This window comes from Panulirus ornatus, chromosome 15 (genome assembly GCF_036320965.1).
Source record: "Panulirus ornatus isolate Po-2019 chromosome 15, ASM3632096v1, whole genome shotgun sequence".
NCBI lineage: Eukaryota > Metazoa > Arthropoda > Malacostraca > Decapoda > Palinuridae > Panulirus > Panulirus ornatus.
In genome coordinates this window covers 1,265,244-1,278,808 of record NC_092238.1, presented here as the reverse complement: position 1 = coordinate 1,278,808, position 13,565 = coordinate 1,265,244, and the positions used below count along the sequence as shown (strand labels likewise).

Below are 13,565 nucleotides of genomic sequence, written 5' to 3'. Positions count from 1 at the left end.
AGGATATATGTGTCGGAGGTGGAGGGAACGAGGAGAAGAGGGAGACCAAATTGGAGGTGGAAAGATGGAGTGAAAAAGATTTTGTGTGATCGGGGCCTGAACATGCAGGAGGGTGAAAGGAGGGCAAGGAATAGAGTGAATTGGAGCGATGTGGTATACCGGGGTTGACGTGCTGTCAGTGGATTGAATCAAGGCATGTGAAGCGTCTGGGGTAAACCATGGAAAGTGGTGTAGGTATGTATATTTGCGTGTGTGGACGTATGTACATACATGTGTATGGGGGGGGGGGTTGGGCCATTTCTTTCGTCTGTTTCCTTGCGCTACCTCGCAAACGCGGGAGACAGCGACAAAGTATAAAAAAAAAATATATATTATCCCTGGGGATAGGGGAGAAAGAATACTTCCCACGTATTCCCTGCGTGTCGTAGAAGGCGACTAAAAGGGGAGGGAGCGGGGGCTGGAAATCCTCCCCTCTCATTTTTTTTTAATTTTCCAAAAGAGGGAACAGAGAATTGGGCCAGGTGAGGGTATTCCCTCAAAGGCCCAGTCCTCTGTTCTTAACGCTACCTCGCTAATGCAGGAAATGGCGAATAGTTTGAAAGAAAAGATATATATATATATATATATCCCTGGGGATAGGGGATGATAAAGAATACTTCCTATGTATTCCCTGCGTGTCGTAGAAGGCGACTAAAAGGGAAGGGAGCAGGGGGCTGGAAATCCTCCCCTCGTTTTTTTTTGATTTTCCAAAAGAAGGAACAGAGAAGGGGGGCAGGTGAGGATATTCCCTCAAAGGCCCAGTCCTCTGTTCTTAACGCTACCTTGCTAAAGCGGGAAATGGCGAATAGTATGAAAGAAAAAGATATATGTGTGTAGTAAAACCTTTACTCAGATATGTAGAGAGCTTTCCACTTCAGGCGCAGATGCTGTGTAATTTCTTCTGTGAGGATGCCTCCCTTGCTGGTCTCCCTCCTTTATATACAGAGTACCTGCTATAATCACCCTGCTAATCACTGATTTTTTAACTGTTCTCATATTAATCTTCTTCACTTTCCTCATTAACTGATATATTTCATAAATATTTCTCCTTATACCTTAAGGCCATACAATAATCTATGCATTTTCTATGGGGTCACCATGTAAATCATGACCTGCAGGTGGATGACCATGCACTTATAATGGTTCCATAGGCACTAAGTATAGAAGAATATTCCACAAACTTTTCTGGTGGAGGAAGAGACCTTTATAGGCTAAAAATGGTAAAACAAATCATCCACAATTTCAAAAAGAAGCGGGAAAAGTTGGCACATCTATGATGCTGGATGCTGTTTCCAGTAACAACAACTGATGTCAGCCAGTGTTTAAGGGTTAATTTCATAAAAATGTGTCCACACTTACCAGAATTGAACATAAGTGGGTAAACAGAAATCAGTCAGACAACAGTAAAGCTTGTATGGAAAACATAGCACTAACCCTGGCTATAAGAACCATTCATATAATTTCTACATAACTTTGAAAATATTTCAACTAATAAACTCTAAACCATCTACTAGGATAGGAAAACTCACAAGTACATAGATAACTGCGCCAGTGATTTACAGTATAACTTTAAAAATTTTCATGAGACATGCTTACACATGAAACTATATCTACAGCAATGATACCATAAATATGGCTTTGATTCCTAAGCACTTCTGAGCTGATGAGCCCCCCAAAAAAGAGAGGTTGTTGTCTCTCAAATATTATGGTGTTTGAAATAATATCAACTCTCTAATCTATTCCCCATCTTAAGTAAACACTCTGAAGCTATGCTTCCTCTAGCAACACAATCTGTAATACCAATGTAAACCTTCATAGTCTTACCTGAACATAACATGAGGGCAAGGAAACCACCTGTGCTGGTTCCAGATATCCAGTCAAAACAATCTTGAATGGGCTTCCCCAGCAACTCCTGGATAACAAATAACATCTGTGTCATCACTAGTCCTTTGATTCCACCACCATCCAAGCAAAGCACTCGACCAGTACGCTGTAACCGATTATGGTTTGTTACTTGCCACCTGAAGTCACAAAAATTATGGATCATTACAAAAAATCACTTATTATTCTAATCAAATGAATAGTATGTCAACCTACAGTAATCCATAATTACTGTTTTCTAAGCCAAGAAAGCAATTCATAAATAATAACTCTAGTAATGGTTTATTTATCTATTTATTATACTTAATCGTTGTCTCTCGCGTTAGCGAGGTAGTGCAAGGAAACAGACGAAAGAATGGCCCAACCCACCCACATATACATTGCTACCCACAAACGCACATATACATACCTACATATTTCAACGTATACATACATATACATCTTTCATACTGTTAGCCATTTCCCGCGTTAGCGAGGAAGCGTTAAGAACAGAGGACCGGGCCTTTGAGGAAATATCCTCACCTGGCCCCTTTCTCTGTTCCTTCTTTTGGAAAATAAAAAAAAAAAATGAGAGGGGTGGATTTCCAGCCCACTGCTCCCTTCCCTTTTAGTCGCCTTCTACGACACGCAGGGAATAAGTATATATACATATATATACACTGTACATATTCTTACTTACTACCTTCATCCATTCCTGTTGCCACCCTGCCACACATGAAATAGCACACACACACACACACACCCTGCGAGGCAGCACTAGGAAAAGACAAAAAAGGCCACATTTGCTCACACTCAGTCTCTAGCTGTCGTGTGTAATGCACCGAAACCACAGCTCCCTTTCCAAATCAAGGCATTCTTCCACCATTTTTCTCCCTCCAGTACTCTTCCACTCTAACTCCCTACCATATGCTAATAATAAGATTTGCCCTGCAAATGAAACCTCACCTTAAGGTATAAAAAACAATGAACAGCCTCATAAACCATTCAAAAACACTTTCACTCCCTTTCTTGGGAAACACAACTGCAATTCCATCTTCTGATGCGTTACGACACTTCCTCCTGCACTTCCCTCTCGCTTTCCATACCATACCATTTGGCATGACTTGCTAACTCTAGATTCCATCTCATCCCAAACAAATTACATCAAGGACCCTATCATCTAACACATTCAGCAGTCATCTAAATTACTAACTCTAACTCTTTTTCTCATCCTCTTTGCTTCTTACTACTTTCCCATCTGCTTTCCCCACTGTCACCCCCATCTATTCTCTTGTCATCCTCACCATATTCACTTCCCTCCAAAACATCCCTTTAATCTTTCATCCCATCTCTCATCTGCCCTATTTTTCAGCTTTTGTACATCTCTTGATATACCTCTTTCACTCATACTCCTCCCAGTTGCTCACACTCCTTCCCTTCCCTGTCAATTCACATCTTTTTCAGTGGCAATCTAAGTTTCTTATTCCATCACTCACTTCCCTTTCTACTATGTCCACATCTCTCCTTCTACATGCAACATACCTCTTCCAAATGCTTAAGAACCACTTCCCCAAACACCTCACACTCCCCTAGTTTCACTTAATCTCATCCTATTCCATTCTTCAATTAACTTCTTTTGGTATCCATGCATACAGGCCACTTTTAAAAGTTCACTCACTTTCAACGGTTCTGTTACACAAATAGCATTTCCTCTTTTTGCTAGACTCACTAACAACTTTCACACTCATCTCCATCATGAAATAATCAGATAATCCACTTGCCATCTCTCTCAACAAGTTGACATCTACCTATCTAACACTGTACACAAGTCCATTAGCACATACTGTAATCCAATAATGCCCAGTGACCACCAAACCCACTGACCTATGTATACTTATAGATGTCCCATTCTTAAGCCATGCATTCCAGAACAAAATTCCAATTAAATGCAGAATTTAACAAGCTTTTTGCTAACTTCACTCACATCAGAATCCCCATTTCCCAGTTATAACCTCAACTACCACACCACCCACCATTGCATCTAGAAATCCACTGGCACTAATATTTGATCTTTTGCATAAAAAATGCCAAACGCCCACTCAACGTTTTTCAAACTGCGCTCTTTTCATATGAACTCCTTATACCCTAGTACAAAAGCACTAAGATTCATGTTAATCCTAACCACAATGTATCCTGAACTCACTTCCTTGCATCCTTTAACACAGTCCCACACCTTGCTCTTCATCAGGAGTGCCTCCCCTTCTTTTGCTCTTTTACTCTCATTGCACTTCAATTTTACTCTTGAATACTCATGAATCATTTGACCACTTGCACCTTCCACTTTGTTTCCGTATGAACCAGAATATCCTGGTTTCTCTAAATCAACAGAGCACCTACCACTTTCCTCCTTTCATCCTGGTTACAAATATATACAGTGACCATTTCAGTGCAGACCTGATTTTTTATGGGTTCCTCTACTGCTCACAAAATAAACTATTCCTCTATGTAAGCTATAAAATGGTGCACAAAATAAATAAAAGTTCTGTCTTAAAAATTAACGCAACTGTTTCTAGTTTAGAAAAACACATTATCTACCATACTGACTAATCCTAAGGAAGCATGTTACATTCACTAACATATAATTCTTTATGGTCTGGTGCAGAAAAACCAACGTAAGTATCATATTCTAATGAATTAAGAGCTATGTATTTGTATTTAGGAAAACACATTATTTACTGGATCGGCCAATCCTTGGCATTGGTGATGTAGTTATGATGGTGGGCCCAACAGATGACAGTTGGTGACTGAAAAATTGAGTCCTTAGTGAATGCCCATAATTGCTCACCATGATCGCTAGGTCACCACTGGGCTATTGAGCCTCCTCCAAACAGCTCTAATTACTCATTCTTTGTCTGGTTTCCACTTATGGCTAGTCAGCAGAACCCACAATGCACAAAAAATTCAACTAGTGGTGGAAAATTATGTGCACAGATTGATACCAATAGCATCCTGCTAAATTAGTGCAGATTGACACTAGTAGCATCAATATAGGTATGACACCTAAGCCTGAGCCTTGAAGGATAAAGCCTCACTTGGCTCCATTTTCAGTACCTATTTTTAGAACAAGAAAACATATGGGAAAGTTTCCAGCCCCAAAATCCCAACTATAAGTCAACTTGTGATAACAATAAAGATACTCAGATAGTATTCTTATTCTTACATCCTCAAGGGTAGGGGTAATTTTAAAAAGTGATAATCCAGTGAGGGAGGGCTTCCAGCCACCCCCAAATCCTCTTAGCCACCTTCTATGACATGCTACAAATATGTGGGCAGTATTCTTCCTCTTACATCCCTAGGGATTTACATGTAAAAATATCAATACTTATATTCTGGCAAGCAAATGGTTGTTAAAAAAAAATCTATAATAAACAAAAAAAGTTTATATCTTGCCTGATGGACTCTCCTATTTGTCTACTTGAAAGTTGTTCATCCATAATCCAGCGTGAACGGAGCAAAGGCTTTTCATAAAGTGGAACACCATTGAAATTTCCTTCATCCAGGCATCCATCAGAACATGAGGCCAACTTTACTTGACACCTGTCAATAAGAAATCAATTAAAAATCTTTCAACTTTGTCATATCCTATATGATATACTCTAGATTAGAAAAGACAAAGCTTTTGATAAAAGTTCTAATTCTTCCAAATTTCATACTACCATAAATCATTCTTTACAATAACAAAGGTTAAGTTAAACTAACAAGCATCTTATAATTGGGTATCTAAAGCTCTTTTGGGATTCCATAGTTTTCCTATAAAATAAAAGGCAAGTTTGGTTACCACATGAAAACTACTGGAAAAATAATTTGTCAATATACCTATTTCTATGTACTTTGCATCCCTTTTCCAAGTTTATGACAGGGTGGCTTTGGAACAGTTTCCCCAACACCTTGTTAAGAGCTCACCTATGACTTCATTCCTATGTTCATGTGATACATCAATCTTCACATCATCCGTGCTCTTCCCCATAACACATCACTCACATCAGTGAGATGTACTCTTGTTAGCATTTAGAAACCCTATCCACTCTTGTTTATTCTAATTTCTCAACAGGTTCATACCACTTCTGCACAACAAATCCCACATCATCCCAAATCTCCTGTAAGTTACATTACCCCTATGTAATCTTCTAATTTCTAAGTTTCCCCTCCAGAAACTCAATTAGACAGTTTGTATTGAACAAAAAAGTTTTCTGGTCCAAAGTGACTTTCAGTCAAGTCTCCCACCTTTTACAACATCTCTGTGTGTGCTAGAAATTACGATTTTCCCTTCCATAATTCCTGTAAGGTGCTGATACTTTACCTCTCAGTGATCTCAGACTGTACTCCTCTTCCTTTCTTAAAGAGATAATGAGGAATATTGTATTTCAAACTAACTTTATTTGTTGTTCATTCACCCAAATTTAACTTTCTATAGCCCTTTTCTAAAACTTGCTTGTACATCAAAATCTTCATATTCCTCCTTAAAAGCAATTACATCAAACAACAGCATACAAAATTCATTAACAAAAAAAAATCTCTACAACTAAATCAAGCAGAATGTCCCCACTATCCTACATACATTAGACCCAATCACTCCATCACCACACAACACAGAGACCTCAAACAACATATCTTAGATGGTCTCAACCAACTAAAAATCCCCTTTTGCAAAATATTAGAGGCTAAAGATGTCAGAAAAGAAAAATCTCCATGACTAAATCAAGAAGAATGTCCCACTTGCCTGCATACATTAGACCCAATTTCATAACATTAGACCCAATTAATCCATTACCACACAACAAACTGACCTCAAACAACATATCCCAAATGGTCTCAATCAACCAAAAATCCCCTTCTGAACACTATTAGTGTCAAAAGACATCAGAAAAGAACTTGAAACCGTCCCTAAACATATCCTCACACAAAATATAATTGACACCACCCTCCACAAATATAACAAAGGGTGGCTGGCCAACTCCATAGTTAGCTGCCAAGCCAGTCACTTGAGCTTCACTTGGGAAGTCATTATATTTCATTTTCCTCATAGTTATCAGCACACACACACACACAAACATATCCCTATCCACATCCAGGCCCCAAAGACCTTTCCATGGTTTACCCCAGACCTTTCACATGCCCTGGTTCAGTCCATTGACAGCACATCGACCCAGGTACACAACATCATTCCAATTTACTCTATTCCTTGCACGCCTCTCGCCCTCCTCTATGGTCAGGCCTTGATCACTCAAAACCTTTTTCACTCCATCCATCCTCCACCAATTTGGTCTCCTGCTTCTCCTTGTTCCTCCCACCTCTGAAACATACACCCTCTTTGTCAGCCTTTCCTCACTCATTCTCTCCATATGTCCAAACCATTTCAAGACCCTACTCTGCTCTCTCAACCACACTCATTATATTTCCACACATCTCTTTTACCCTTTCATTATTTACTCGATCAAACCACCTCACACCACATATTGTCCACAAACATTTCATTGCCAACACATCCACCTTCCGCACAACCCTATCTAGAGCCCATGCCTCGCAACCATATAATATCATTGGAATTACTATTCCTTCAAACATACCCATTATTGCTCTCTGAGAGAACATTCTCTTTCTACACATTCTTCATCACTCCCAGAACCTTCTTTCGTCTGTTTCGTTGCGCTACCTCGCTAACGCGGGAGACAGCGACAAAGTAAAATAAATATAAATAATCTCTTTTTTCAAACCAGGTATTCCCAATCACCAGTCTTTTTTCATAATACATATGCAGACAGATAGAGAGACTAACTAAAGACAACAGTAATGAGACTGACAATAAGAATACATAGTGATACAATCATTAGTAGACATCAAACTTACCTTTTAGCCCCAACTGTATGCAGCAGATAAATGACTTTATCTCTTTCTGATGCTTTAGTCTTATCATCAATTTTACAAGCAGCAGCTAAATGTCTTGGTGTTTCTCCTTTTTTGTTTACGGCATTTATTTCTCCTCCAAACACGATGAAGGCCTTTAAGGAAATGAGACAGTAAATTTACTCATTTTTCATCAATCCTTATAACTGTGTCATCTATGACTCGTTACCTTTGGGAACTCCCTCAAGAGGGTAGCCACAGCAAAAGTCTCCATAACTGGTGAACTCTAGTGCCACTTCTTATCCTTTAAAGCCTTACACTTTGCAGGCTACTGGAAGAGGGCAATTATAGCACAGCGTTTTCAGAGGTTCCTGTGCAATGCTCCCACCAACTACTAATTCCTTATGAGTCTACCTGATGTTCCTACCTACTACTTCTACGTAATGTTTCTAACTAATGCTCCTGTTTAATGTCCCTACCTACTACTTCCATCTACTACTCCTAACATTTTGCCAAAAGGCAAGATTAGGGCATGTCATTCACCACAGAAAAATCTAGAGTCAGGACGAATGAGCTGTGCAAGTTAAGCGTTTGTTAAGTGTTATGTGTGACATGGAGAAATTTATGTTTAAGAACAGAATGCCAGCAGTCCACATGTGGGTAAGGCAGAAAGGAAAACAGAACTGCAACTTGACAGCCAATGAAGAGCTGGCTCACTATGCAGCCATCAATGACCCCTCCCGATACCCAGGAGGGTAGTGCTGGTAGTATACCTCCATGATTGGTGGCTGCCTGCCAACTACTATCATTACCATTTCTATTACAAATATTCGGTGGATTAGCTAACAGATAAAGGCAGTATCATTCTGACTAAAACAAAGAAAATGGTTGAAGAAAAAACAACTCCATGGAGAATTCTATCGTACAGTCAGAAGATTTGGGAAGTAAAGCCTTTGTGAGTAACTCACGTTTGGCAACTGAATATACAGCTGGCTAACCTTTATTTGTCATTATCATGATGGTTGGTGTCAAGTATCTTTTCGTATGAAGATATGCTAAGGATGGTGACAATCCTCTGACAATGTCTACTGTCACCAATACTGCCCAGGAGGGGACTGTGATTGGTTGAAACCATCTAGGATGTGTTGTGTGAAGCACTTGTGTAGTGTGATCATGGAACAATTGGGTCTAAGACAATTTAAGATGAGTGTGAGATAGGAATATTTTGGCTGATTCTATTGCAGATCAGTACATCTGAGTATGGATAATGAAGGAAACAGTAATACAATAAAGGATGAGGAGGGTGAGTTTTTGATGAATTGTTTTTTTCACAAGCATCCTGTTTTAAGAAAGTGGATCACCGTGGCCATTTCTGAGAACTGTTTCATGAGTATGTTTATGTCTTCTTTGGGACAAGTGATATTGCTGGTTTGGGTAGGAAATGCTTTATGTGCTGGATAGGGTAATGTGGGTGTGTTAAACTTCTTTCATCATGTGCCAGAGTTGGTGGCTGCTGGTTTTATGGTTTACACTGTTAATGGAGTGACAGTTTGCTATTTGTTTTCCAGTGATTTAGTTAGTACTGGTGTTGTTCAGAGTTTAGATTTGTTCCACAGGTTTCTTTGATAGTAAATGGTGCTGTCTGACCATGTTTCTTTGTTGCATCAGGTATGCAACTTGTGGTGAAGCAGATGTATGATAATATGGCAGAAGATACAAGAAAAGTTAGACTATAAAAGAGATGTAAAAGAGGAAGTGAGTGACAGGAATTACTTCTGATCAAGTGCAATGGGAACATTTTGAGTTTAAGGGTAGATGTGTAAATAACAAAATAAAACTCTTTACATGAATTAACTCACATAGTGTCATATTCATTTATAATTATCCCAGGATCAACTTCTAAAAGAGAGCCCTGCTATTGCCAAGGACCTTTCTAAAGGCTCATGGAGCCCAAGGCTGCACTACTTCCAGTACCATGAAAATGAAAACCCCTCCAGAGTGTGTTCTTTGACAAGACTGTAATCCCAATGTTACAGCCTTGCCAAAGGTGACTTTCAACTCATGGTGTAGCGTTTAGCAGACTGAGTCCAAAAACACCGGAAGTGACATATACTATGGTGAAGGCGTTGTTCACTTTAACAACCTTGAAACTGTATGTGAGCGAAAAAACAAGCTGTATTTGCATGATCAAGTTAGAGAAGACTCTAAGTTGATAAACATATGGATAGAGATTAACTATGTACTTACCGATGCCTTTAGGCATAGATACTGCATAGTGCTCACCTCAATGATAATCGGATAGATACATAGATATATGGAAAGTAATCCAATATTCCTAAAACATAATGTCAGCTGTGAGTGTTACCACCACACAAACATCATCATCTGATACACCATGTTAGTCACGTACACTTCCACTCGGCCTTTACTACAAATTTTGATTTTCATCTGTGTTTGCCATTTGCTGCATGAGCGAGGTAGCATCAGGAACATATGACTGAGCTTCACAGAAAAATTTCTCACTTGGCCTCTTCTTCCACTCCTTCTTTTGGAAAGTATTACAGGAGAATGATTTTCAGTCTCTAGCTCCTCCCCCTCTTAGGCACCTTCGACAAAATGTTGGAGATATATTTCTTTTTTCTTTGGTGCTTGTTTGCAATCGAACACATGAGCAAAGTAGAAGATGAGTGAGCCTTAGGAGGAAGAAAGATCCTCATTTGGCTCTTTCATTTGTTCCTTCTTTTGGGAAGTAATACAGAAGGGAAGGATTTCAAACCCTCCACTCCTTTCCCTCGTACTTGTGGTGTTTATGCCTCACACAATTCATGCCCCATGGCAGTCAGGAAATTTCTGCTACATGTAATCCATAGATTTATTTTCTTATAAACACTCTAATATATACTGCTTAGCTAACAAATAAATATCAAGGGAAATATTCAATTCATAAAAATATTAAAAACAAAAATAAAAATATACTGCATGGGAGCCCCTAGCTACAAACACTCATTTCCTACATTAGGGTGAGTTAGGTTAGGTAGATATGGTTCATTAGATTAGAAACTATATCTCAGAAATGAGTGACTAGTGAGAAAAATGAGTCAAAACAATTCAAATCACATCTTTACAAAAATATCTCTGAGGCAGAAACTGTAAAATTACCTTAAGTTTCCTTCTACAACACACTACAGACATGTAGGCAGTCAACTTTCTCCCCTGTTCCCAGGGATATGTATGAGGTATGTGGACATTGATTTTTTCTCCTCCATCCCCATGGATAATTGTTATATATACATTCACTGATGAGAAGAGTGGCAGATGTAGGGTGTTTGGGTTGAGGTGGTATGCAAAGTGAAAGAGTCATGGAGAGTGGTTTGGTGAAGACAGAAGAGGTGGTGAAAGCCTTACATAAGATATGTGGCAAAGCAGCTGGAATGGATGGTATTGCTTTTTAATTCATTACGAAAGGGGGTGAATGTTTTGATTGGATGGGAATGATTTTCAAAGTATTTTTGATCATGATGAGGTGCCGAAGATTGGCAGAATGCATGTATAGAGCCACTGTATAAAGGCAAGAGGGATAAAAGTGTGTGTTAAAACTACAGAGGTGTAAGTTTGTCAAGTATCCCTGGTAAGTGTATTGGAGTTCTGAATAAGTGAGTGAAGGCATGTACAGAACAGTAGATTAGTGAGGAACAGTGTGGTTTCAGAAGTGGTAGAGGATGTATGGATCAGGTGTTTGCTTTAAAGAATGTGTGAGAAATACTTAGAAAAACATATGGATTTGTATGTGGCAGTTATGGATCTAGAGAAAGCATATGACAGGGTTGATTGAGATGCTTTGTGGAAGGTTTTAAAAATATACGGTGTGGGGGAAAGCTACTAGGAGCAGAGGAGTTTTTATCACAAGTGTAAGGCATGAATATGAGTAGGAAGAGAGGAAAGTGAATGGTTCCAAGTGAAGGGTGGTTTGCAGCAGGGGCGTGTAATGTCACCATGGTTGTTCATGGGGTGGTGAGGGAGGTAAATGTGAGAATCTTGGAAAGAGGGGTGCGTATGCAGTCTGCAGGGGATGAGAGAGCCTGGGAAGTCAGTCAGGTGTTGCTTGCTGATGTTACAGCACTGGTGATACATTCAAGTAAGAAACTGCAAAAGTTGGTGACTGAGTTTGGAGGAGTATGTGAAAGGAGAAAGTTGAAAGTAAATGTGAATCAAAGAAAGGTTATAGTTTTAGCATAGTTGAGGGATGGGTTAGTTGGGGTGGTTTAAATGGAGAAAAATTGGAGGAAATGAAGTGTTTGCTGCATACCTGGTAGTGGACATGGCAGCAAGTGGGACCATGTAATCAAAAGTGAGTCACAGAGTGGGTGGGGAAGAAGGTTCTGGGAGCAACAAAGTATATGTGAAAAGAGAATGTTATCTGGGAGGGCAAAAATGGGTATGTTGAAGGAATAGTAATCCCAACATTATCTTATGGATGTGAGGCATGGGCTATAGATAAGTTGTGCAGAGGAGAGTGGATGTGTTGGAAATTAAATGTTTGAGAACATGTGGTGTGAGGTGGTTTGATCGAGTAAACAATGAAAGAGTGAGAAAGAGGAGTATTAAAAAGAGTGTGCTTGAGAAAGCTGAAGAGGGTGTGCTATAATGATTTGAACACGTGGAGAGAACGAGTGAGGAAAGGTTGACAAAGGATATATATGTATCAGAGGTGGAGGGAACAGGAAGAGCAGGGAGACCAAATTGGAGAAAGAAGGATGGCATGAAAAAAATTCTAAGTGATTGGGGCCTGAACATGCAGGAGGGTGAATGGCATGTGCGAGATTGAGTGAACTGCAACAATGTGGTATAATGAGGTGCTGTCTATGGACTGAATCAGGGTATGTGAAGCATCAGGATTAAACCAAAGAAAGGTCTGTGGGAACTGGTTGTGGATAGGGAGCTATGGTCTTGGTGCATTACACATGACAGCTAGAGAATGGAATGTGAGCAGATGTGGCCTTTCTTCAACTGTTCTTGGCACTAACTTGCTACTGCAGGAAATGGTGATCAAGTATGAAAAAGAAACCATACAATGTAACACTACTGTTATTACCTATTTCATGTTAACTAAGCCATTAGATTAGTGAGCTGTGGTAAAGAAAGCCAATATATATCAATGCAATATGTCCTAGATTAATTCTAAATACTGGTGCTAATAACATAAAAGGTGAATGAATAGTCCCTAAAAACACCATGCAATCTATGCCTGCTGATGTTACTGATTTCGAAATGCGTCACAGTAATGGTTTTGTATCGTAACAAACCTTATTACCTTAACGACTAACATTGCAAGGGCAAAACATGCTCCTAATCGAAGCCATCTTGGGTGAAAGAAAAAGTAAAAGAAAAATAAATTAGAAGTTATTCAGGGCTCCACAGGTGTTTGTAGCTCCGACTCCTGAAGGAAGAAAGGTCATATGAAGAGGAAAAGACAAAAGAAGGAAGAGAATTCCATAGCTCAGCTGCACAAGGAGATATAACAGCTGGACTACACACAGATCCAAACCATAGGGGTGGCCACACATGCTGACACCTCGCGACAACAATGGCCAAAATAAAATCTATAGGATGGAGAGAGAGCAGCAACATCAGGGCATACAGAAAGGAAACAATGAGGAAAGGTGTCAATAACAAATTGATCTAGAATTCCCTCAAGGGGTTGGCCAAGGCAACAGAGTCTCCATAACTAGAGAGCTCCGGTGCCACATCTTAGCCTTTAATGC

At 39.5% G+C, this 13,565-nt stretch overlaps 1 protein-coding gene across 4 annotated transcripts in view; it reads right to left on the bottom strand.

The window, feature by feature from the left end:
• The window catches only part of LOC139753646 (85/88 kDa calcium-independent phospholipase A2-like), a 93,488-nt gene that overhangs the window by 41,273 nt on the left and 38,650 nt on the right, over positions 1-13,565 (bottom strand). For all 4 annotated transcript variants that reach the window (XM_071670256.1, XM_071670258.1, XM_071670257.1 and 1 more), the window contains 3 exons: positions 7,807-7,958; positions 5,350-5,496; positions 1,864-2,060 (listed from right to left, as the gene is read on the bottom strand). In XM_071670256.1, the coding sequence (XP_071526357.1) occupies positions 1,864-2,060; positions 5,350-5,496; positions 7,807-7,958 (496 nt within the window). The remainder of the gene's footprint in view (positions 1-1,863; positions 2,061-5,349; positions 5,497-7,806; positions 7,959-13,565) is intronic.